Raw genomic sequence first — 27,423 nt, 5'->3', positions numbered from 1 at the left:
TAGTTTTATGAAAAAGACTATTTGTATTTCATTTCATGGCAAAAGAGTGAATTATGTGGTATCACAATGTGTAATGAAACCATTTGATTCTTGGTGTAGTTCATGACTTTAAGCTCACCCATTCTGAAGCTGATCAGGCCCTCATTTAGGTTCTAGTTTGTCACTCAAACAATGATGAGGTGTGGTTGTTGCATTTCTGTCCCTCATGTGTCTGACACATCGTGGCATCTTTTTATGTTTTTGAGAAATAGACATGCAGGTTGTAGAGTTGTTTATCAAACAGATGCAATATACTGTATAGAAATAGGGGCTGCCTTTTATGTGTTATTTTAAGTTGTTTTTGAAAATTATAACCTTGAACGTAGCGGGCCAACACACTGTGCTCAGCAAAATCTGCGATACTGGGGTGTTTTAAAACTTGTGCCACCATTAACACGAAGCAGTTGGCTTACAAGCAAAGATTGAAATAGAATAAAATCAATCTGGCAAGTCTATTCAACCAGGATAACTCCTCTGATCCGATCACGATGAAAGCTTCAACAGTGGACGTGACAACTATTTACATTCAATAGCTTTAGGCTTATGCATTACGTTGAGGGCTTGCTTGTTTGAACTAAAATGACTCACCATACAGGCCACGAAGAAAAAACCTTGCACCATAACTCATATGTCACTAAATAAACAGGACACGAAAAGCATTGTGCTTCCATGAGTCACATTTAAACTCTGCTGGTCTTTTTAATGTTAAAAAACAAACAAACAAAAAAAAAAAACTCGTGAAAACAGGTGTATTAGAAGAAGACTAGATGGATTGTTTGTATAATTAACCACAGATAATAATTTGCTTTAAGCAACAGAGTGACAGGCTTGTTTTATAACAGAGATTTGTTTCTGTTTGTGTAACAGATGATGCTATGCTAAGCTAGGCTAGCTATGCAAGGCACCGAAAGGGGATCCGCTTAATACTGATGTCTTAGCAACAGTTTTGAAAAACGCTGGCCACTGATATCCCCCTCGCTGCTTACAAGCCTTAATCCAATTTTAGAAGCACAACCAACTTGAGTTTTACTCAGAAGGTGGAGGCTTGGTCTCAGAAAGAGAAGTTAAATATACTCATGAGAAACACTTGTTTTAACCCGTAAAGACAACTATAAGATGTCTACATGTCCGAGTCAGTCTTCATACATCTAAAAGAAAAATAATGTTCATGAAACTGCGTTTATTCATGTCGAACCAAAACCAACTAGCACTAGATTTACCAATTTCAGAAAAATTTCTTTGAAGCTCAACTGCCAGTATTCATTATAAGCTGTGTATTTATTGGCTTAAAGCTAATTGTGACATTCTACAGTACAGTGAGCTGGATTGTATAACGGATCACATTTGATAAGGTTTATGTAATGAAATATCAATACATAAGTAACTTTATCTGACCCGATCGCATAAATAGAGTGTGCTCTATTATCAGGGATTACTGATTCACTTAAGCAAAGTGCTTTCTTTTAACATATGGATAGTTTGGTTGAATATTTGTTGCTCAACATTAAAGATTATTAAAGATGAAGACTTTGAACAACAGCTCCTTTAGAGATACATGAGCTAAGTTGTTCAAGTGGCCTTTAATTAAATCTCGGCAACAATGAAATCCCACACAAAAGAAACACCAACGCACATGATGTAGAATTAACAAAGTAAGGCTGTAGTTTGTGCCCAGCACTACCTCTGTAAAAGGATTTTGATAAGACCAGCTGCTAATACTAAAAATATAAAGACCAGGTTATTTGTGTGGGAATGTTTGAGGCTGCAAAATGTTTCAGAATAAGATGCAGTATTTTGGATGGCTATGACGTAATCCAAAAATAATCAAATTAGATTACTTTTTTGTTAGTCATCGGTTTATGCCACTAAAATGAAATGGAATTTGTACTCAGCGATTGTTAGGAGGGTTTCTCTGAGTAGATGATCTGATGTCTTCTGTACCACGAGGCAAAGTAACACAGGAGGCTGGACTCAATGAGGCTGGACACAATCGTCTTTTGTGGAGAATAGTCTTTATTTCTGTGCACACAAGGCCAGATGGAAAACAAAGAACAAAAAAGCCAGTTCCTTTTTATACCAAGATGTACATGCAGAGCAACAAATCCATCTCCAGGTTCTGTTTTTAGGAAAATGGTTTCTTTAAAGGTCTCTTAGACTCTCAGGGGGCTGGCCAACATATAGCAACACATAAATCTCTAAGGTAAATACCATATATCTCAGTGTTAGACCATCTCGGTGTGGTGCAAAGCATGCAAAGCATCAGGTCTGGGCTCCCCAAACATACTAATAACTATAATACCAATTCCAAAAAAGTTGGGATGCTGTGTAAAACATAAATAAAAACAGAATTAGATGATTGGCAATTCCCAAGAGTCTGGATGCTAAACTGACCTGGCTGCAATCCAGTTCCCAGAAATGTACGGACTTTTGTTAGAGGAAGAGGGGATGCAACACAGTGCCCAGAAATATATTTGTGACATCTGCACATCATTGCATTCAGTTATTATTGATATTTTACACGGTGTCCCAACTTTGTTGAATTGGGCTTGTAATTATATATATCCATTTGTCAGAGTTACCTTTGCAACACATTACGTATGCTCATAATTGGGTTATCACACAGCATTTGCTAACTGTTGTCGCTTCTTACTAAAACTTTATATAGTATAATAGATTATCATTATATGTTGTTGATATCCAGCATTGCCAGTGCATTACCTGTTTATTACTTTTCTCTTTAATCTTTGGCTTGAACTGTTATTATAAAGGCTTATGAAAGCACAGTCTGAAAATGTGGTGGTTACCATAATTTTGTTAGAAATAAAAGTGTCCAAAATTGTCTGAAAATTTTTTGTTATAGCAGCTTTAATTCACCAGAGGTCTCTCCAAATGAACTCCAAATGCATTCAAAGATGAAGAGACCAAATCACTAATGCTTCAGTAGAGAATAAATATAACAACAGGAATAAATGCATATTTTTATACGCCCTACTAGTTTGTCTGTGGATAAATGAATACATTTATAAATTGTTTAATTTCAGTATTATAGTCATGTTTTATCTTTTGCTCATACATTAAATCATAGACTGACTATTTTTTCTCTGGATAATTCTCTTTCTTTAATAGCTGTGGCATATTGACAAACAGTATGAACTGGGTGATGCGTTCATCAGATGGCAAAGGAGAAGCTATTTGGGTCATACACAGCCAAAATAAAATACCAATGGCAGACATGCCAGGATCTGCTTTGCGTTTGTAGCCCACAGTCTTCTTGTTCAGTCACAGGTACATCCACTTGAAAAATAAACCGAACATAAACAATATTCTTTGAGAATCTCCCACGAGATGAGAACTGTAGCTGTCACTGCAGTTTGTTGGCCTAAGGAGGCAGACCCCACTTAAAAGGGTCTGGTTTATATTTGTCCAAGACGGCTGGTGCAACCAAATCTTTTCCAGCTTGCTGTGCCATATTAGAATAGTAACAGATATTCTATACTATTACTGACAAGTTCAGCCTCACTCACATGGGGGTTTTCAGTGCTCTCCAGAATATTCCTTTTAGAGCCAAACAATCTGAGCAATCACTTAGAAGGCCTATGATGCTTTCTCCTTAATTGTCCTCACTGACAAAATAAATTTTTGGATTTCTTTAAAGCAATAAGGAATAGAATCAATGTGATCTTTCACAAATGATAAGGGTTACCTTTAAAAAAAATTTCAAAAGTAATGGCATAACACACACTTTCTTTTCGTAATTTATATCCAATCGAGTGGGAGAAATGACTCGGGCAGGTTTACTTTAAAAATTTTGAATAGAATACAGTATGTTCAGTGGAAAAAATGCGCTCTACAAAATGGTAAAGCAGGGCATTCACGAGGCCAAGTTCTAATTTTTTTGAGCAAACTGGGGTTTACACCACAAAAGTGTGCAAAGTGAAAGATCTCCTGCAGGTTTTGTGGTGTCTCCTGGAGTCAGGGCAGAGGGCACAACGAGCGCATGACATGCTGTTACTCATCCCAGGCAGGTGCCACTGCTGGTGTAACCCGACACTAATCCAAGGCCGATCAGCAGTGGAAACAGTACAAACTGACCTGAGACAAACCGGGGCACCTGCCTGCACTTGTAGCACTAATGTGAGACCCCGACTGAGATGCTTTGATTCCACGCTCGGTCTTTTCCCCCCAGATCTCATTAACATGAAGCCACCATTTGACTCAAGAAGTGAACACGAGATTTGAATCTAAAACACAAGACAAGAGGAAATCCTGCTATCAGTCAATTCAAATCCATTTGTAGATTTTTCACCAATGAATTTCCCAATGAAAGTTGAGGATGAACTGATCTCCAAAAGGCATAAAGCTAAATATTAAACATGTTCTAAAACATACTTTAACCCATATTAATGAGATGTTTTTGTATTGTACAATTTCAGACTGAAAAATTGAAGAGGCAATATCTTAACTCTGAGATAACTTTTGTAAAGAACTTTATAGATGGTTAGGGAAGGCCAGTGACGCTGATTCCAAAGCCTTATAAGCAATCTAACTCCTCAAACCTATTTTTTCTAAGTAGCGTTCGTGCATTCTGAAATTAAATAGCTGATGCCCTCAAAGCAGTAGAAGGCAGTTTATAAAGCAGTACATTTGTGGTAATAAATGGCAGTTAACAGAAAAGATTTAAGATCAAGCTAAGATCTGGAAATTAAGAGTGCTTCCAGAAAAAAACTGCTCATAGGATTGTCAGAAAGGAAAGTCGATGCCCCAGTTTGTAGCCCTTTTTGATAAGAATAAACTCTGGATTGATAGTGCAGCAGCATCAGCACAATTAGGATTTTCATGGAAGAATCCGTAGAAAGAGGTCCTGTGAAAGGTTAATTTATCTATCTATTTATTCTTTTAATTATTTCTTCTTTTGGAGAAAAAAACGATGCAGAATTGAACCAGAAGACTTCATCTGTTCAGTGGCTCAGTCATGCTTTGGACATGTATTGCTGTCAGGGCCATGTGGATGATTCTACTGGTCGATGGAAGAATGGATCCACTGAAATGCCATAAACTCCTCGAGGACATCATCACAGAGAGTAAAAAGAAAAATAGATTGGTTCTTAAACATAACTTAAATCCATAATGAACTCCCTCAAGAGGCACAAACTGAAGGTTTTCTTGCAACAGCCCCCTGCCCTGAACTTCATGGGAGAATCTCACAGAACTAAGAGCCTGTTTGCAGCAAGAATGACCAACTATCGTTGTGAAAAAGGAAAAAATAATGAATATACAAACCTTGAAAACTGCACGGAGGGTTGAAAGTTATGATCTAAACGGCGAGAAGTACCAGAAGAAAGAAGAGTTTTGTTTAACAAGGCATAATATCTTTATTGTTATACATATAACTTCATCTCCAAAGACTTTGCACAAATCAGTGGGGTAACATGAACCTTGAGATATCAAAAATCTCCCTCTGTTCCTTGTTATTTCCTAAAATCCTCTAACAAGTACATCTGCCTTTAACATCCCCAAATGGTACATACAGTATGACCAATTAGAAATAAAGTATTTGTCCACTGTCAAACATCATCATATGTGCATTACATTACCAATTACAAACAAGTTATATTCATTGTCAAAATACAGGTGTGCAAATTGTTAGAAAAATACCGACTCATACCAGATTCTGGATTGTGCTCTGTAAAAATCCTTACAAATAGTATATAATAATCTATATATAAATGTCTCCAACATGCAATGTTGCATTTCAAAAAAATATCCCATAAACTGTTCTGTTAAACCTTCTAAAATGCTAGTCCTCACCTTTTTATTGTCTATACAATATATTCAGTAAATTTCAGTGGTTAGGTTTCCAGTAGTTTCGTGGACAGTTTGCAAATATCAAACCGGCTGAAGAATAGTCTAAATGTAATGCGCTGCTCATTTTGTAATCAACAATATAATCAAGCTAACCTTCAAAACAGAACTGCAGCAAAGAAAACCTAGACGTATTAAAGCCCTTTTTAATGATGACCAAAGTTCACAAACACGTCAGTTGTACAATGAATAAATAATCAATCTTGGTAAAGGTGGCACTAAATGTCCACCATATAAATAACCACTTTGAAAGTCAAAGAAACCCATGCCATAACTGCAACAAAAACTACAAGCACCTAAGATGATGCAAGTTAAAAGCATGATTTAGGTGATGACAACAGATTATCCCTCACACAACAGAGTTAAGACAAGGATGGCATCGCTTTCCGCCCCCCCATTCCTCATCTTTTTTTGAGGTAAACAGTAGCACTGTTAAAGACTTCTAAAGGCATCTCTTTTTCTCCCTGGAGCCACATTCCCCATGGTCTCAACCTGAATAAACTTCCACTGTCCACAAGATCCAGTCTCATACGCATGCAAGCACTGCCGGGCCTTCTCAAGCAGCTGTGTGAACTGCGTTTTTTTTTTCTTTTTTTTTTCATCTTAGTGATGTAGTGAAACAGTAAAAGCAAAAGAATGGAGTGAAGAGATTCAAGCGAAAGGGTCTAGGCATGTGTAATGAAATAATTTCCTTTCTTATTTCATAAATAACATAAGACATTTATCATTTCACTCTGACAGAGCAATCTGGCTTTTAAAGTATGAACCAAGTTCCTCATCACAATGTCTGTAGTCAATTAGCGCCTTCTCACAAAACCAGTCTACTAAATTTATGTGAGTCTGAAAAAGAAAACAGAGAAAAATTATTTTTAGAATAGTAAAACACCCTTTTGGTAAAATATATTATAAGCTTTTGAGAAAAAAAAAACATATTGCACTTTCAGTAGCACGGATGTGTAATGTCAAATTACAGCTCAATTGTTAGAAATGAGTAAAATTCAAATAAAAAGGGAAAAAACAAACGATTTACTCATTCTGTGAAGAGATTTCTACAAGCCTTTGACTTCAGGTAACCAACATTCAGAGAACAACAATGAACAAAAAGCTACATTAGAACAACAAACAAACAAAAACAAAATGTTAAAACTGTACCATGCACGGGGAGTGTTTCAAAGCAGTGTATCCTGGATTACAATGAAAGGAGCTTCAAGGAGCTGCACTGATGTTTGGGTTAACAGAGTAAGACTGGCTAGTGACCGTGCTAGCACTGACTGCTGGCAACGGCCGTGCCCAGTTTCCTCTTGCAGAGTGGCGTGAACCCCCAGAAAAAACCCCTCAAACACCCGAGCCCCAAGCCCTCCCACCCCCTCGGCCGCTCTGGGGCTGGGCTCACATCTCCCCATCAAAACGTCAGATGGCAAAATAGAAAGGCAGCTGTTCGCTCCCGTCATCTAAAAGTGCATCTCCACACTCCTCCAACAAGGTCCTTCAGCCCACTGCTATCTCTGCCAAGGCAGTGGAAGTGGGCTACAGAGACCTGTGCTCGGATCAGCACACGTGTGGGTTTCAATAACTTCTGTTCTTTTTTTTTTTCTTTAGAAATTGTATGTTTGGTTGCATTTTTAAACTTTTTTTTTTTTTTTTTTTTTGTTTTGAAATCTTACTAGACACGACATTTCCCTTTCAGCTTTTAGAGAAGCCAAAGGAGTGCTAATTCACGTGGCTGGCCCTAAAAAAAAGACCAAAGACAGGTTGGTTGTAGTGATGCCTCCTTCCTGATTCTCTTCGGTGTCATGCTGATTCCTAAACACCTCCGGCCACCCCCGTGTCTCACTGGCGCCATTTTCACTTTTCAAGGCCGGTGATGCAACTGTACCAGTCGCCATGGTTTCACTGTAACGTAGAAAAGTTTAGATTTAATTGGTCCCTTGTCACATTTCAGATATATATTGTGACACACCAGGCACAAAAGAGATGTGCAAAAAGGACAGATTCAATAATTCATGTACTAATCACTGACTTTGATTAAGATTAAATGTCAACTATAAAAACATGTTAATGTACATGTAAATCAACTCACCTGAGAAACAGTATCATCATGTCAGAAAATGGACAAATATAATTGCAAGGCCAATATTCAACAGCATTACCATAGCAACAAGGATTGAGTTAGGACCCTGCAAAAAAACAAACAAAAAAAAAACAACAGCAGCCACAAAAAAATTATTTATCTAAGATCAGGTATCACAGAACAATCAAATACCATTGCACCAAATTTTCTGTATCAGGAATTCAGAAAACATGTATATTTATACAGTATCCATTTAAGACTTAGTTGAAAGGATGAAAAAAACCCAACAACAAATACTTTAATGTTTCCATGAGAAATGTCATTCTACAGCCATTAGCTGATTTCTTAGCATAGCATAGCTAGTAGACATATGAATTATGCCTGGCAGTTAGCAGAATCACTCTGTTTATTACATAACACAATGCCGATTCAAAAACTGCAATTTTTTCTTACAGTGAATTTCATAAGCATTAAACCTTCTCCCATTTCTATCATTTTGCTAACCTAAGGATGTGGGCACCTGTGAAGAATGAACCTCGCTCTCCCCTTACCACAGCAAAAAAAACCTACATGGGTTCATCAGTAAAGTCCTCCTAACATCCCATCCTCCCTCACGTAGTAGGAACCAACAGTGTATGTGGATGATGTTATTAATATCTAATGGATGTCTAGAGGATGCCTTGTTTGCTGGTAATGTACCTTGACATTGATTGTTCAAGTCTCAGGAACTCTACTGGAAAGACAGAACACCATCAGAACGGTATTGGTGGCTTAGAGAAATATCCACACTGTAGGGTTGAGGTCACTTTTATTGCTCATCCAATCATTGAGTGACTACTTGCACTGAATGGACGGAGGCTTTGTCTTCCCGGAAGAGACCACTCACATCAGGATATACATTTTTGATCACAGGATAAAACTGATTGGGATATGTGTTTGAAGTGATCTAAAAGTAAAATGTCTTATACAGCATAACAGGGATACCACATCCCCTCTGTAGGGCTCAGGGTCTCAGATTTTTCCTTTTCTTGTCACCTGTGTGTAAATTTGTATTTCTTATAAAAATTACATCTAAGTGAAAGTTTTCGGATACTTACTGTTTCTTCAGCGCTCTCTGCAATCTCCATGCTGGCTTTCTTTGTGTCTGCAAGGCTCTTTGGCTTTAGGGAATCCTGCTTCCTGAGTTTTGGGTCGCTCTTGCTCTCTCGTATGGAGGGTGGCCTTGGAGTAGGGGTGGGGGTGCTCATCGACTTTGGGGGCATACGTGCCAGGGCCAGGGCACTAGGCTCTTCTTCGAAATCGTCAGGTTCTGCGGGTGGAGGACCCCTTGGAGGGGGTTTGACATAATAACTGTGGTATTCACTGTGGAGCTGGCCATTTACTGGAACTGTTGGAGGATATTGAAGAGGTGCAGGAGCTGGGGTAGGCTGCTGAACCTTAGCGGGTTTAGGTGGAGCCTCGATGTACACTTGAGAAGTCTTGGGGCCATCAGTGACGGACACCTTCTCTTCTTTACTCAGCTTCCTGCTCACCCGCTCTTCCTTGGCGGCTTTATAACTTGACTTCTCTTCTTTGCTCTTCTTGCGGGACGGTTTTTCTTCTTTGCTAGTTTGGCGGGTGATGCTGTTGGCGATCAAACCTTTCTTCTTGCTGGACTCTGGTGAGGGGGGAGGTGTGGCTGCAGGACTAGCCACAGGAGAGTGGGGAGGAGTGGTGCCTTTGCGGTAAAAATGGGGAGAGTCTTTTGGGGACTCTTTCTTTTCAACAGGGACCTCTTTAATCTCCACAGGCTCCTTCAACAGTTGTCTTATATAGTCAGGTCCTGAAAAGGTGAACAAGATCCCACGTTAACATGGCAGATAATAACAGATCAACTGATAAACCTGGACACGTGTATAAACCCAAGTTGATATGTCATTACAATCAAAATTCTGAAATGCCAAAACATGTAACACTGAGACATAGTTCAGTCCTGTCTTTAGAGAATATCAATCCCTGAGACATCTACAAATGCTATTCTGACATTTGTGGTCCAGCTTGTGTCCAAAAACCCATTAAACCTAACAAACAAGCCTTAATCGTGATACTTGGCCAAAGAGTTTCTACGTGGTCCACATTTAGACGGGAAATATATCTCTAATCAAAGTCAAGCTTTCAAATAAAGCATGACTGAATTCACATTATAGCTGTATCTATTCAGTAAAGAGTAAGAAAGTAGAAAGAAAGAAACTGACTGACTAATGCAGGATTACAAACACTTTTTCACAAAGGATGCATCTGCCGCAGGCTGGTCTTTAGAATCAGTCACGCACTTTTGTCACTATGTTTTTTTCCTGAAAAATCCCTTAAATACTTAATAGAAACACTGCATATACTTTTTTTGATCTCAGCTTCATTTCTTATTTCCATGTTTTAAAGATACATTACTGTGCAGTTACTCTGATTTGTTTTGCAAGTTCTTTTTTTCTTTTTCTTCAAATAATCCTTTTCACCCCCCACCAGAGACTCATTGACTCACTGATTGCTCTGAAAAACGGGTTAATCTCAGACATCAGTCTGAGGGATTTTTGGGTTGTTTCATACTGTATTATCCATGTCAACTATTAGGCTATGTTGGCACACAATTATGCAACTATAAAACCCAGAGGGGACAAGGGTACCCACACCCATAATAGCATAAAATGGCCTTATTGTGGAAACTTTGGGACCTGGGTACTCTTAAGCCCCAAGCATTTTTCGGCTGCATGGCATTCCTAATTTGTTTCATAACCGCCACAACCAATAAGACCCACTACAAAGAGACAGGGGGACATCTAAACATCTGTGGGATTTAGCGTATTTGCCGGGCTTAATTTCACACCATAGCTCAATAAGAGTTAGGGCTCCATGAGTGATTTCCCTCTGTTTGGGGACAGATGCCTGCAAAGGGTTCCAGGCATTTTCTAAATGATTCTGAGCACTTAAATGACCCAAGCCTTACACTCAATGTAGGGCTGAAACACTGTGAAAAATGATGTCCACTCTGCTTCTGCACCCTTTAAATTCTTTGTTATTTCAACATGAGAAACGTGCACATACAAGATATACACAACATATAACACAATACGATTTGCCTGGTTGTTTTGTAGATCTTTGAGACATACAGCACTCTTCCTCTTAACAAGTGAGAGATTTATTAGATGTACTCAACCAAGGAATCTTGCCAGGTCAGCTGGAACGTCCTGGGACTCAGTTACTCAAATGGTTGGGTGTTTCTTTCATCTGAACATTGATCAGCTGGGCTGAGTCTACAGCCCTCTAAAGAGGGACATTAAAGTAGGACGTGGCACTAATCAAGACATACTCAAACAGGAAAATAAATGTGAGTCTCAGCATTCTGAGAATTATCTCTGTCATCTGAGTTTGACCTCAGTTCAGCTGTGACATGTTTCTGCTAACACCACTTTGACTTTTCGAGGTTATTAGACTACAAGCTTTTGTTTAAGCTGCAGGTTGCCAGTTCTGCTCATATTAATCCGCAGCACATTTTCTGCTCCAGTGGACTTACAGCAAACCACGCACACACTCTCCCTCTCACACACAATCATAGGCCCGTACAAAACACAATGAATCAGCAGATCAGCTGTTTGCGACCCAGACTAACTCCTCCTGACCTGAATATGAGATGAACAGCATAAAAAAGAGGGAGACTTCTCTAAAACCTGCGTGTGTGTCTGAAATGTATGCCCCTGTGTGTGCACACTGGGGGGAAGGAGTACAGTATGTGCAGTTATCACATCTGTTGCCACTGCACATGAGACTAGGCTCAGTTGAAGCTTTATAGGGAGGCGGTAGTCTATAATCCAGCATTACACAATAAACCACAGAGTTGAAAGAAAATCTTTGGCCAAATAGGGAGCTTTTTTTTAATATTTTGTTTTATTTACCACTTGACACTTGTTTTTCATGGAGAGCTGACAACTTGCTCTTGTTGGTATATGACTGTGGACAGGTTTCATCTGCTGCCTTGTCAGATGCACAGTGTACAGTCACCACTGAGAAATATGTATCCACAGGCAAACTGTTGACTTAAGTGTTTTGCTTGGGTCGTCATGTCAAATGAAATAACATCAGTTGATGGCGAAAAGCATTTTCATTGTCCATGTTTCTACCAAGCAGGAGCAGAGGTGGAGATATGTTTTGGTTGCCTTTTCCTCGTTTATCTGTCATTCTGTTGTCAGGAATTTCACAAAACTCGGTGAAAAGGCAGCGGCTGGTGAAAGCTATGAATCTCTATTCCTAAAAATAGTCAAACAGGGCATGGGTCTTTGCTGGTGGTAAGCTCTCCGAGTCCCCTTTTATCTCGCCTTCTCTTTACTTTGTTTAAATTCATTTAGTATCTTTGACTTTGGCTATGCGTAACTGTGCAAATCAAAAGGTTTTCATGAAGGTAAATATAACCAACATAGACCAACACAACCAACACAGCTGTTTTTTAACAATGACACATGACAAAACTTGTTTTACTTTTGCTCGAAAGTTGGACAACTTAAAGCCATAATGTGTAATATTTCACGTTGTCAAATAACAAATTTGAGTCTTATCATTCACAAGTATTACCTCAATCGTTATTAATTACCTCCATCACAAAAGTGCAGTGTTCTTATATTCTTTATATTCAGCATACGAATGTACATAAGAGTGTTACACTCCAATGAATGTCTCCATGTTGCTCCGCCATCATCAGCTTCGCATTTTCCGTTTCCACATTGGAAACGGAAAATGCGAAGCTGATGACATGTCCTTCTACAAATCCCGTAGTTTTAAAATGGCGGAGCGACATGGAGACATTCATTGTCCGTGAAATATTACACATTATAGCTTTAAAATGGGAGTCTGTGGAGATTGACTCAATTTTGAATCTAGCCCCAAGTGGCACATTATAGAACTGCAGGTATTTTACACTTACGTGTTTGCTTAATGTTAAAGTCTTTGAAATATCTGCTTAGCGTTGTACCGCCTAATAAATGCATTAGTCACTTCTGTGGTTTGTGATCTCAGCATGTTCTGTTATATATAAGAATCATGACTCAATTTGTAGCTTTTTAGATTTTCTCTTTCATCCTCCTACTCACACGAGCAGATGGGCTGGAGGAGCTGTTATTGTTGGGCCAGACTGCATTCACTACAGTTGGTTACGCACATCCTCACAGTCACACATGGACATATATATACTGTACATTTAGACTCACACATGTACATGAACTAATTCCATTTGGCTGTGGCGAGTGATTGAAAATAATCACTGTCTTCCTGTGATTTATTTGCAAGTTGCCACATGTAAAGGTTAACCTAGAAGGCATCATCTTTACGCGCACTGATGCGTAATTGATGGAAACATTGCATGCATGCTTAAATGAGTCAGAAAGCCTATTGATGAGGAAACCGCAAGAAACCAGAGGGATTGTTGCTATCTGTTCAGCCACAATCTTACACAATATTAATGGAAGCCTGACACAATGACACAGTTATGTGAAAAAAGTACACCTTCTTAAAGCTCGAATGTTTTAGGTATGAAAAATAAATCACCCGGTCCTTACCGTGTCTTGCAATTAGATAAATACAAGCCCAGATGAACAGCCACACACACCATATCACATTATGTTTCTATTTATTCATTTCACAAAAAAATTTGCCAAAATGCAGAGGCAGTGAAAGGCTCAATACACTCTGTGATTCAACAGCTCGTAGAACTACCTTTAGCAGTGATAATGTGAAGTAATTGATTATTTGTATGACGTTATCAGTCTCTCACATTCCTAATGTGGGATTTTGTCCCACTCTTCTTTGCAATGTTGTTCCAGGTCACTGAGGTCTTCGGGCATTTTGGTAATGAAAAGTTATCTTAAGGTCCTTCCATTGCTTTCCAGTCTGGTTGAGGTCTGGACTTTGACTGTACCATTGCAACAGTTTGATTCTTATTTTTCTACCATTCTGCTGTAGATCCGTTGATGTCTTTGTTATCTCTGTACAGCTGAATGACACAATTTTAGCCAAGCTTTAGCTGTCTGACAGATGGCCTCATACTTGACTCTAGAATACTTTTGTATACGGTTGGGAGGGTTTCTGTGGGCAAATGTTCTGATGTCTTCATTATCAAGAGGCAAATGACAAAATTGGCTGGAATCAACGAGGCTGGAGAAAAGTCTCTTTGGTGGAGAGCTGCCGTACTGTCTCTCTGTGTTTTTTTTAGACCAAAGCATGTCACACACACCTCATGAAGACCTCAAGAAATTGTGTCAGCTTGTGAAAAAGGGGCATAATGTGTCTCCTTTAAATACTTCTAAATTGTGAATAATCTGTAATATAATATAATATAATATAATATAATAATAATATACAGAATGATAGATTCCAAGTTGCTAGGAAATGGTCTTATAAACCTTCCCAGATTGATGGGCAGCATGAATTGAATTTCCAAGATCATTGCTGATGTCTTTCCTCATTGGCATTGTGTTAAAAAACACCCAAAAGCTCCACAACAACCAACTGGCAGACCTTTTCATTTTATGGAGGTGGTCACACTTGATTAATCAGGTACATTTGATTATCAGCACCTCGTTGCTACTTACCCTCTTAACTCCCATGGAAGCAGTAAGGGTGTGCTTTGTTTTCCACACACTTCGTCTACATTTTGGCCTGGTTTTTGTTCGTCAATCAATGACACAGTTTAACGTGTCACGTGTTGTTGTTCATCTGAGGTTGTATTTATCTCATTTCAAGACCTGGTAAAGATCAGATGATTTTTCATTATATTCTGAAAGCGAGTGTGCTTTCCTTTTCACATGACTGTATGTCATTACAGGGCGGTTACTATTTTAAAAGCTGGGACAGATGGAAAATGCTTTCGCAATCTGGAAAAAAGATTAGGTAAGCTGCTTCTCAAAGCAGTTTATGTTCTGTATTCTTGAAAGTCATGAGAAGTTTTCGCATTACTTAAACTAAAAGAACACTACTGAGTGAAAACTTACTTCACACCTGCTGCTATGAATATACAGTAACACCTGCTCATGTCTGCTTTGCAGCCCTGACAGGTCCTAGCTTTTATGGCTCCACCTGGTTCAAGTACACCTTGACTGGGTCAAACAGGGCGGAGCAGAATCCTGCTCCCTCCAAACCCCCACCCCCTCCTGCAACCGGATGAAGGAAGGGACAGCTGCTCTGTGAGTGCGGGAGTGAGGTCCTCTCAGTGGATAAGGATTTCAGCTATGTCTCCATTGGACCCCAGTGAGCACACATCGGCACCAAATATAGCCCAATTAACGTCACACCACAGGCCACGCCTTGCAAACCCTCACTGTTCCCCCTCCACGGTGCCGTGTGAGAATCAATCGTAAAGGTCAGGGTCCTGTTCGCTGTGACCCTCTCTTCCCTTTTGATGCACACACTCCCAATCTTAGTGATAATCTGCTATGAGTCTGAAATGCTAATTACAAACAACAAGGGGTTTAGACCCTTAGTTGTTACCCTACAGGATTTACTAGAAGCTAAGAGATGGGGAGGTACACTACACGTTTGGTAGCAAAGCAGATTAGCTTGGGAAAGTTTTCAATTTCCTTTCGATGAAGTTTCCACAGCTGAAACAACTTTGTTCCACATCAGCATAAGGACATAAAGACCAAGTAACCACAGAAAGGCCCTTATATTATTGTTATAAATAGAAAATAGCTTTGTTTGAGAGTAACATCGTTTTACCTGGAAGCTGCAAATAGTGGAAAGTGTTTACACTCAAACATAGAACAGAGCATGAAACAAGCACGCACCAAGAAAATCCGACTTATACCACATAAAATAAAGCCTTTCACAACTAAAAATGAGTTAATATTTGCCAAATGGGCTCGGCTATTTGCAGTTGCCAGTCTGGCTTTCAGTTGGACTTAACAGGCAAGCTTACATAATCACAGGTTTAAACGTTTTGGCTCTGATGTCACCCAGCACTGCACATTATTATGACATCAGCCACTCTCTCATTCATGGTCTGACTTATAAGGCAAGGACCCACTCTGCACAGACTTGTGGACCAGGAGATCACTCTGCGAGGCTGCCAGGCATGACCACCATTTTCCACAACACAAACAAGCCACAGGATGTCTCTGGCCTCGGCTGGCCATGTCTGTGGCTTCGTGAGGGACATGCTTGAATGGGTCCCATTGTCAATCTATTTGTCACCCACTATTTTGTAGTGGCTTTTGGCGAGGACCCAAGGTCACTTGCTCACAGGCCTAAATATATTACACCAAATGGTAGAGGCACGGATTGTAAAGATCTTACACTGTAAATATAAATAAACAATAAGGGTGTGACATGGCCTCACTGACTATTCTAGCCTTTTCAAATAATATCAAAGTAGCTGCTATGGAGTATTTCTTTATAAACTGAATATAAAATGAATTCACTGAATGATATTACTTCATGAGAAAAAAAATTAATAGTTAGGAATAAAATACTAGCTTTTTTGGTTAGAAGCTAATGCATGCTTGAGTTTTTTTTTTTTCTTTTTTGGCAGGATGACTTCTCTCTAAAAGTAACCAAAAAAACTGGTCTAAATTGAGAACACAAGAAATATGTGTGAACAGTTCATCCTCTTGTGACAGTGCTCTCCCTGTATCCTAATGGTCTACACCCCCCCCACCCCCCCTTTCCCCATTACTTTTTATTTATTCATTCATATGAAAAAAGGATGCCTATCTGACTATTTATGTAGTATTATATGTCCGGCAAATGCCTCGTAAAACTCAACTTACCTTGTAAATGGCCTAAATAGGGTTGAACTGACACCCTATGCTGTGAACTGCAGTATGCTATGACAGTGTGCCTGTTAAACCTTCAGAAAGAGGAAAGATGAGAACCACTTGGTGTATGGAGAAGGAAACCTTCGCAAGGTACCTTCACCGTCACTCATATTCCTGCAAGCCATTTGAGTCATCCACTAAACAGGAGTTAACATGATTGAAAAAAGAAAAAGAAAAAAAGGCTTGCGTTCTTGGGGCTAGGCAGAGAGAGAGTTTAGCAGATTTTTTAGCGAGTATATTCAGTTACAACTGGCCTTTGAGAGCTCAGAATACAGGCGTCCATCTCAAAATACAGTGGCTTTCTTCAAGCTGGCTCGGCTTCGTCAAAGCACACAGCCCGTCATTGTAGTATTACAAATCATCCTCAGTATCTCGATCACAGTGCTCGAACATCCCTCTCTAAGCGTTTGTGTACCCAGGACAAGCTCATTTCTAACCATAACTAACACTAACTGTGCAAACAACTCTAAACCTGTGTACACATCATTATTCATGCACAGGATGCACAGTGCCCAATCTTCCACCTGTTGCTCAATACCCCGAAGCATGGCTTTAATTAGGGATCCTGTGAGCAGGGCTGGAATTGTACCAATCTTCAACCCGGGTATTTCCTTTCTCCACTTCCTTGATGTGAAGAACATTGGACAAATTCAACCACAGCTCAGATCTTCCTATTGTGTGAACTTTTGAAATCAAAATAAAGGTTTACTGAAGGTCTGTATAAGCTACTTAATATATTCTTAGCAAATTATACTCAAACACCTCCTATTTTTTACTTCTGTAAAAAATGGCAATGTCAAGCAAATTAACTGGCTGATCAAAGTAGTCTTTTTTCCTCAACTGGAACATCTGCCTAACTGTTAAGCAGGAATCCTCCCCAAGCTTTCCACTGGCCATTCTGGCTTTACCTGTGAGTAAGGGGAGAAGGCTTAAAATACCCAGGCTGGGTGGGACTTGCTCATGTGTTAAAGTTCCCATCCAGCATACTGCAACAGTCTTGGCAATGACTGTAACTTCATCTCTGAGTCAGTCGTCTCTAAAATTACAAAAAAATCTGGTCTAAAATCATACTTGCTTGCATAGCTTGGCAAATGCCCTGATAAATTTAGCAATAGGTATTGTATTTCACTAAAGAGACTGACCTCCCTAAGCTCTCAGTGCACCTGCAGTCTAAGTGTTTCTTATTCAGACTAGAAAATATCTTTAGAAACTAATATTGGCACACACTTAGGCTGTGCTGCCTGGAGCATTACTCCCAATATACAGTGCAGACATGCCGTGAGTGAAGGCTTGATCTGAAAGGTTACCTGGTTGGTAGAAGTTGGGGGAGAGCTCCCTGGCAACAGCCCTGGCGATTTCAGAGTCATGCAAAGCAGAGATCGCGGCCTGGTCTGCAGCCTCACTTTTTGTCCTAGCATGGGCCGTTCTAGAGACACACAAAAGAGGAAAACATCAGAAAATGTAAAATCACGGGTGACAGATGATTGGATGAAGCATGCTCCACAATTGGACATAAACTACACATTTATATACACATATTTACACTATTCCTCATTGTGATTCTGCATGCTACCACATCACCCAATTTCCCAATATCAATTTTGACACAATGGCTTCTTCATATAATCTTCTTCTTGCTTCTGTTTAACGCGAGCATCTATCTTTTCTTACAATTGGTCCGTATCACTCCCCTTGTACTTTTATTTCACATCCAAATCCTGATTTTACAAACGGAGCACAGCCTTAATCCAGTGTGGAACACAGTACTACCAACGGACCACCAGGAACGCTGCCCAAGAGGTAAACAGGCACAGGCTGTGATCCATATCGTATTGCAGTATGCTGCAACAACAGCAGCAACAGCAGCAATTCTACTTTGACTGAGGAAGCATTAAGTCAGTTAATAAAATGAGAAATAAATAAAACAATGTATGCATTTTCATTAAAAAGACCAGTAAAACTGTAAGTTTAAAGCATCTGTGCATATATTGTACATATATTTGTTCCTTTGAAAATAAATGAAAATAAAAAACACATAACACAAGACAAAAGTATGTTGCACGTTCTGTAACTGCAACAACACAGAACAGAGCTCAAAGTGCAGTTTCAGTTCCAAATTATCAGTGAATCTTGTGCTCACACCTTCTGGATACAGCAATGCTTAAAAACCAAAAGGCAGAAAAGTACCATGTTTTTGGATCATTGTGAGCTTAGCATTAGCGCTGAGAGGTATTATGGGTGTGTGCCATGGTGAGGTCAGGGGAGACCTGCTTAACAAATCCTTTGAAAACTCCACTCAGAGATTTGTACATGTACACAGGCTTGGAAACACGCAAACAAAAAAATATTGAAATGCTGTTATTTGAATAATATTGAAAACCTTAGCCATGGAGAGGAGCTGTGTACCAGGAAAATACAATATGTCCCTCTTAAAGTGTCTTATCCTATATCAAAAACAATTGAAAAATACATGTTCAAACTAGATTAGACACTTAGGTCTGAATAGATGGTGAAAGCAGACATGAAACAACACATGAGAGTGCAACAAGGAATGAAAAGATCCAGATGTAAAGTTCAGGCATTATTGTAAGTATTGACAGCTGTGCCTGCTGCCCTACTTAACCCGGCTCATAATCTTCCTCTCCCTCTTTCCTTCACCATCCCTTCTCTCTTTCAATCAATGGTTCTGTTTCTCTTTTTTCCACCCCCCCTCATCTGGCTATTGACGCATGCCCTCATCTGCCTGCATCCGTACCCCCCCCCGCCCGGTATCTTTCTGTCAGAGTGACCCCAACGGACAGATGTCTCTATTTCAGACTACTTCTCTGTCCTTGGACTCTGGTCTGTCCTGTTTTTCATGAGCAGGACGGTAATATTAAAATGCATGAGTAGCCATGACAGACCCAGAAATAAGTCTCTACATCACCCACAGACAAGGGACACATTGAGGCTGTATTTACAGCCTGCACAACTTCTGGAAACCACAAGCCAGCTGCTGATAGAAAATTCAGTTTAACGCATTTTTAACACCATCACAGAGCACAACATACCATGCTTCTGGATGAGCTTCAGGAATTTCGTTCGGGTGGCTCATCGCTGGCTTGATTTATCTTCATGGTCAGGCAAACAGTTAAAAACTGACATTAAAGCATTCCAGTTACATCACGCCATTGACACGCATGCCACCGACATCCTTTTGCCACACATGCTACCAGGGGGACTTATAGGCTTCTATTTCTGAAATGTGTAAAATATGCTGCCAAGTGAAAGGAGGCTTGACTGTATACAACATGGCCATGGCATAGTCTAAGGACCTTAGTGGAGCGAAGTCACGGGCCGACAGAAGAAGTGCTGCAGTGTTCCCAGACGGGATGTCTGGTGGTGGGAGGTGACAGGCAGAAAATTATAGGAGCAGAGGTGTGATAGAGCACTGGGACAAGAGGAGAGTGAAATGCAAGGTGCGAAAATATTGGCGTGTGCAAGAAAGGGACGAAAGGGATAGTTGGTTTTGCTCCTGGCATGCGGTACACATAAGCACTTTGTAATGAATTTCCTGTGCACACTCTTTTTCGGTTCTCAGAGATGTGTCAAAAAGTGTTGCAAATCTTGCAACTGAAGCTCAAAAAACAAAAAAAATAGCTGAAAGATGACAAAGTTAAGGCCTTCTCAAAATAAAATCCTGGATGAGAGTATACTTCGGAGCAGACGTCAGTCTCAAGTATTTCCTTTAACACGCAACAAATTTGTCTTAAGCAGGATGGAGGGGGTGTTGTAAGCACAAATATGCAGGTCTTTGACTTCAATATACAGTTTGACACCAATATAGAGTAAAACAACTGTCAGTACCACAACAACATTTCAATAAAAGCTTTTTGTCACTTTTTGTTGGGGTTAAAAAAACAAAAAACAATCATGGTTAGCACTAAAATATATTATTTTTACTCAGTCTCTGTCAAGTTACTGGACGCCATTTTGCCGGCTGCCTTGGTGACATGTCAACACAAGAACAATAACACTTTGTCACTTTGTGTTTGGGTTTGGACAATAACATTTTCTTTGTCTCCTTCAGTGGATGCTATTTTGGCACTTCTCGTGCAGTTACTCTTAAGACCACTAGAGGCTGCATATTCTTTAAACAGAATTATAGGTTCTTATTGCCTGTATGAACAAACGTCCCATGGATTCAAAATAAAAATCTAGGTAAGAGCAAATTACAAGCTCTCTGTTGACCTTTAAAAAAGTTTCAAGCTGTATGACTTGTCAAACAGGCAGCAGCCTTCCTACTTGAACCCAGTCTGCTTCTGAATATAAAGCAACACCTGTTCACGTCAAGCATTGGACTCTGCAAGCACTCTGTCCTGGGGTCGGGTCCAAGCAAATCAAGGTATTTGGACCTGCTGGCAGAAATGCAAAGTAACACTCACACATACAATCTGGACACTGTTAACTTAGATGGAAAACTTTGAGGCAAGTCATTTTACACTAAGACTCAGTTTGAGAGATGATTTGGATGCAGTTTGTGTGCAATTCCATGGCTGCTTTATTACAGTGACAAATTAATCGTGTGAAGACCGTTGAGTCAGTTTGGCAGTCAGTGTTGGCAGATGCTCTCTCTCACTGCGGAATGTGTGTTGGTGTGTGTTTGAGATTGAGGATGTTGGTGAGATAAAGACGAGAAAGGTAGGATGCCGGGAGACGCAGAAAAAACACAGAATTTGAGGGGGACAGAGACGAAGACAGAGAGATAGATTGCCCCTCTGAGGACTCTCAGACATTTAGAACTGCTGAAGTATGCATCTCAGCCTCTCTAATTTTACTGTAGGGTTAAATTTCAAACCAAAGTTCCCATTTGGCACAGTGAATCCTTCTTTAATGTTTGCCATACCTTGGTTTAAGTGTGTATATGCATTTTGTATGTGTGATTTTGTGATTTGCGTGCACACATTCCCAAGAGTAAAGCTTCAGTCCATCTCTCCCCCGGCGATGGCCTATTTGAGGGATCTCTTTCAAATGTGCTGACACAGTTCTGAACCTCGTTTTGCCTCTTGGTCCCCTCCACCCCCCTTTGCTTCTTCCCATATGCTCTCCATCACACTGACCCATTCCCCTCCCCCTTGGTCCCAGCTTGGTAACTGGAGTGCTGACTTCTACAGTATATGATAAGACAGAAGATGAGTCCTGACCTTGTCCATGGTAGACATCAACACAACAAACCCCCAGTAAACTCCATCACTCTCTTTAATTACCCACAACCATGAGAAAACTATTGATGCACAGAAACGATTATGTTTAATTTTATGAAATTATGCTCCAGCTCTGAGAGCACAAACCTAGTCTGACTAGCACATTATCCTTAATCAGAAATTGCAATTCCACTGTATATCTTGCCAAGTAAATCTCCAGCGTCCAAAGCTGCAGCAGCGCACACAGCCTGCACAAATTAGCACCTAGCTTGCCCTACGCATATATCCATGCAGGCCTGCTATTGGATTCCCGGCTGTTGCTAATTTAGGATTACTCAAGCATGACTAACACCATTAGTGGTTAGCTAAAAACTGGCTCTGAAATTATTCAGGAATTATTCCCTGGCCGAGGTATGGACTCACATTACCAGGGGGCTACAGTGGTGGGGGCCAAAAGCTTCAGAAAACTAGGCTTTAAATGGGTGACAGAAAGGCTGCTATTATGAGATAAGCTAATTCTATGCTAAAGAAAGGCCTACTGTGCTCTATGATGGGAATATTGGGGCACGGTCATGTCGAACTGATTCTATATATTTTACTGAAGGCGTTTTATGTCATGGGTTCTGAGTTAAACTCCTTTCCTTTCCTTTTTCTTGTTGCTGCTTTTAGTAATATACTTGTCTGGAGAGTCTCTGAGTAAACTTAGGAAATGTTGCAAAAAAAAAAAGAAAGAAGGGGATTGAGGCAATTCAGACCTAATCAGAAGGTGGGAGTACCGGTTGTCGGTAAAAACCGGAGTAGAAGATATCGCTTGGGCAGAAACAAACTTTGGCTACAAACAAGCACTGTGCTTATGAAAATTAGATGATTCCCGATCCCACCTCAGGGAACATTTGCAGAAAAAAAACACAACTATATAATCAACATATCAAACCGCAGAAGACAGGGATACAAGAAATTGTGATGACACTCTCATCTGTACATCCTGAGAATCTCTTGAGAAAGTCACCTGATGGGACTGATGACCCATGTCAATGTTAAAACTTTTGGGAAATAATTTTGTTTTTTTATTTTCTTCGTCTGAATAAGAAGATTCATACGACTCTCATGTTTTAATGCTAAATGCACAAGATTTGCTGTTATTAGTTTGTCATATTTTGGTTCACGGTTAGTTTATTCCTGTCAGGTTTTACTACCAGAATAAAGCGCATCAATTCTTCCTCCTGCCTGCCTCTGGAGCGGAGTGTGCATTTGGCTCCTCAACAACACAACCACACACCACTGCTTGTGAGAGTCCTAAACACTTGAACCAGCTAACTAAACAGTATACCCTAATTGTAGAGGAGTGGCAGAGATACAAACCTTCACCTACTTCTTTGTTGACTTACTCAATGTTGTTTAAGCTATTGTTTTTTTCTGCTTGGTTTAGGTGCCAAAAATAGTCTATTTGCCTAAATCCAGGTGAAAAATATGCGTTGGACAGCCACAACGTCTCTGGGAAACGTCAAAAGAACTGTTTTGTGGGTGTCTGTTTCAAATGTATATAAGGTTTTTTTTGTAACAGAATACAGTAAAGTGACAGTGTTCATTCAAAAAGCTGCAACTTTCTCATTATAGACTCAAAGTTAAATAGTTACATTAATTAATGACTTAATGAAAAAGCTAAGTCCTTACCATCTGTGTGCTGGTGGTCATTTTGATAATAATTACATTTTTGAGTAGATATCAGGCCACAAAATGACTGACTGAATTAATGTTAGCGTCCAATTAAGTTTCAAGTATCACCCTGCAGTTCTAAAATATAATCATTTGTAGCTTCAGAAAATCCATGAAGATGAGTTGAGTCTTTAAAATGGCAGTTACAAACCAATAGGTGACATCATGGTGGACATGTCCACTTCTTATATACAGTGTATTATCACTTATGACATTGCAGGAAGAGGTGAAAAAAATATCACAGAGAAACTCATGTGTGACCAATTCAGCAATTTCTGTCAAACCACGGAAGAGTGAGAGTACTACAGTATATTCTTATCTTACTTGGTGAAAAGTTAATGATATTAATGACAATAACACTTTTACCACAAGTTAAAGTGGTAACCATAGGGTGTAATTAGCATTGTTGGAAGTATAAAGTCATTTCTAAAATTTTTTATTTGCACCATCAAGATTTCAGCATACTTTTTTCATTTTCCACTTTCATGTTTACTCATCATACAGAGTCGGAGCTGGCAGGTAGAGACAGATTGAAAAACCCAGACTTCATTTCTGGGAAGGAGAATGAGTAAAATCGGTTTTGATTAAAAATCCCCAAACTCTGCTGACATTTGTGACTGTGGATTACAAACAGACCTAATCTCCCACTGGTGTTCTCAACTAAGGAAGAGAGTGGGGAACAGAGCTCTCAGACAGACCTCACCTGGCCTTCACTCAGAAAGTCGTGTAACTCACAGGTGTGTGATTGTTTCAAGTTTTTTTACGAGTAAATGCCAACAAGACATGTTACTCACAGTGCTGTGAATATGCACTTGTACTGCCTTAAAGACATTTAGAGCCCTGCTATTTTAAGCATCTGCTATGCTCTTATTGCTGATATGAGTCCTTGGTTCTGTCTCTCTCTGTGTGTGTGTGTGTGTGTGTGTGTGTGTTAAAAGGGTGACACAGAATCCCTCACTGAGATGATCCCTCTGGTTTTGGTGAAGGGCACTGGTAGGGATTCAGACCTCAGCTCTGTGCTCTTTGTGTCAACACTGCCAGTGAAACATGGCCACAGCTGATATAGCTAATGACACTGAGAGAGAGGGAGCCATGGTGGCTAAATCATTCACAACAGCAAAACAGCGACTCAGTCTGTGATGTCTTGAAGCTTGCATTTGCTACTTGTTTCTCAATTTTGTCTATGAGGAAACAGCCACCACTAAAGTAAAAAAACACCTGCAAATGTTAATATTGCCTATGGAGAAATTATTTAAAGAACCTCCAGTAAAGGTGCAGTACCTCTACAACATATGCATAAATCTGACTAACACATGAATACACCTTCCTTGTTTCTGAGCGATTAGACATCTTCCCTCACTTCCCCTGAGCTCCGAGGCATGCGTCAAAAATTGAAATGGCATTTAATTACAAGTTTTTAAATGAGTTATAAAGAAAAAGTTGTTGACAGTTACACGTAACATTACTTAATGCAAACGTACAAGTTAAAAGATGATCAAAGAAAAGAAAGGGAGTAATAAAAGTTATCAAAGGTATCACTTTAAAATGCTATCATAAAGAGAGCAATATATGATATTTTCACTCTACTTAAAGGAATAATCTGCCACTATGAAAATTGCTGCTGTTTCGTTTTCTCCATTTGTCTTGTTTTGCAATCCAAATCCAAAGAGAAATGAAGTGTCTCAACCTGGCGCCGTATCACATGCATGTAAAAACACACAAAAGGCTCACATGATGCAAATCGGGACGTGCTGTCCCGTGATTACACAAACATGCAAAAGCACACACATGCAAAGCCTTTTGACCTGCACCTTAGAGAAACAAGCTCCTTGTCATGCAAATGTATCAAAGAACAATTACTGAGATGTGCCACAATGAGGTCTGCTGGGCATCAGCGGGTCATTGGGCTCTTGTATTATTACATCAGAGCTGCATCCTGGTGTTCTCCCTTTGGTAAGAGTCAATAAATCTATTGCAAGTCTCCAACAGGAAACCGTCATGTCCCTGAAGCCTTAAAGGATGAATAAACACAGTGTTAATCTAACAGCGCCTCTTCACTCGGCAACTTATAAAGAAAATCAACAAATGGCTGACACGATGATGATGATGGTGAGGCAGTTACCATGGTAACCACCCGAGGTACTTGAGCAAGCTGTCCGACCAGGCATCTGTTCTATATTAATGAATTTGCAAATGAACAAATATACATCACAACAGCTTTACTGTTTGGCTAAGCTGGCACACAATAATGCGACTTCTACATTTAACAAAATGTTCGTTCAACTGAATTTTTATCTGTCAAAGTGTACAGGTTTCTACCCTGGGTGAAAAAAAAAAAGGCTTCTTTCACGCACACAAACACACACAGTCACTCCATGGCGTATCTCATTTAACTACGAGGCTCAACATCCGATGCTGAACCTGCATGAGCAAAGGTCACATTGCCTGGCAACCACTTGAGCTTAAGGAATAGTTTTAATTATGGTCTGTGCTCTCTCCTCTCCAATCTTCTTCCACCATTCACCCGACCTACTACACGCTCTCTCACTGTCTCCCACACACACACACACACACACGTACAGACACACACAGTCATCAATTTCCTTTCCAGCACAAAGCCAAAATGAGCATGAGCATTAAGTTACATCTGCCCACAACTGAAAAATTGTGATGGAAGCTTTGCACAGTATATTCGGTATGGCTATTTCGTGGACTGACAAGAGATCACGTGCAAAATAATCGGTGATAATGACGCACAAAAAAGTTCAAGTTCTGCATGATTGAAATTACAGACAATCATAAAACGGTGACAATGCTCAATGCAGTGTCCTCATTGCATAGCCCTGTTTACAGATCATGAGCACAGCCACACATGCAGCATCTCTACACGTGATCACCACAGCGGCTGCGTTCTTAACGAAGAGATGATTCTGTTTGGAAAAGCAATACTCCGATTCAACAACAGAGGCGATAATTCCATAATCCAATCCGTGAACATCTGGACTGAAAGCAGCCTAGCTAGCCAATCGGAGAAGCTGAACAGATTTAGTGGAGCGCATCAGTATGCAGAAGCTAAAGACATATGGTTATGGTAGCAGGTGCAACTAATAAAAACGAAAGAAAAGGAACTGATTCAAGACTCAGGAAGCACAAATTGAAATTAGAGGGAGAAACGTACAGCGTTTGAATGTGGTATTTTAGATAAATCCTGCATTGCTGAAAAATACTTATTGTATTAATTCTTGTTAATTAGTTATTAATTATCAACATGTATGAATATTTGGTTTGACGATATGACGTTTGGCCAGCCCCGTGTTGCAGTGGTGAGCACAGAGTTTAAATCTGCCTTTCCTGTCTCTGTCAAGGCATTAATGAACCCTTTGTGATTCATCCTAATAATGTCAAAACAGCACATTTAACAACATTTCACATAGGGATAATCCATTCATGCCTTGAGTTTGCATGAATGTATTCTATGCCTTTATCTTGTTTGATATGTGCAGATCTATGAATAAACAAATGAACCCAATCTCTATCTCCACTGCTCTGCCTGACTGCAGCTGCTCACCCTTGACTCTGCTCAAACAATCTTGACTCTTCAACTTGACTACGTAAGCAAAAGCTCATAATGTGTTGCTAATGTTAGATAAACCTTGTTCCTGATTGCCGGCTTTGTCAAGCCACAACCCACAAGTTGACCGGATTGGTTCCTTATGCTCCC

The 27,423-nt window shown here is 39.8% G+C and overlaps 1 protein-coding gene across 1 annotated transcript in view; it reads right to left on the bottom strand.

Annotated features, from left to right (window-relative positions):
* Positions 1 to 2,034: 2,034 nt before the first annotated feature.
* The window catches only part of jph1a (junctophilin 1a), a 36,948-nt gene continuing 11,559 nt past the window's right edge, over positions 2,035 to 27,423 (bottom strand). Inside the window, exons 4-7 of the mRNA XM_075451950.1 lie at positions 18,111 to 18,229; positions 9,070 to 9,794; positions 7,982 to 8,078; positions 2,035 to 7,794 (exon numbers count right to left, since the gene is read on the bottom strand). Coding sequence (XP_075308065.1) covers positions 7,998 to 8,078; positions 9,070 to 9,794; positions 18,111 to 18,229 — 925 coding nt within the window. The 3' untranslated portion in view covers positions 2,035 to 7,794; positions 7,982 to 7,997. The remainder of the gene's footprint in view (positions 7,795 to 7,981; positions 8,079 to 9,069; positions 9,795 to 18,110; positions 18,230 to 27,423) is intronic.

The sequence above is a fragment of the Odontesthes bonariensis genome, chromosome 20 (genome assembly GCF_027942865.1).
Source record: "Odontesthes bonariensis isolate fOdoBon6 chromosome 20, fOdoBon6.hap1, whole genome shotgun sequence".
Taxonomy (NCBI): Eukaryota; Metazoa; Chordata; class Actinopteri; order Atheriniformes; family Atherinopsidae; genus Odontesthes; species Odontesthes bonariensis.
The sequence above is the reverse complement of the archived record's forward strand: the minus strand, read 5'-3'. Positions and strand labels throughout refer to the sequence as shown.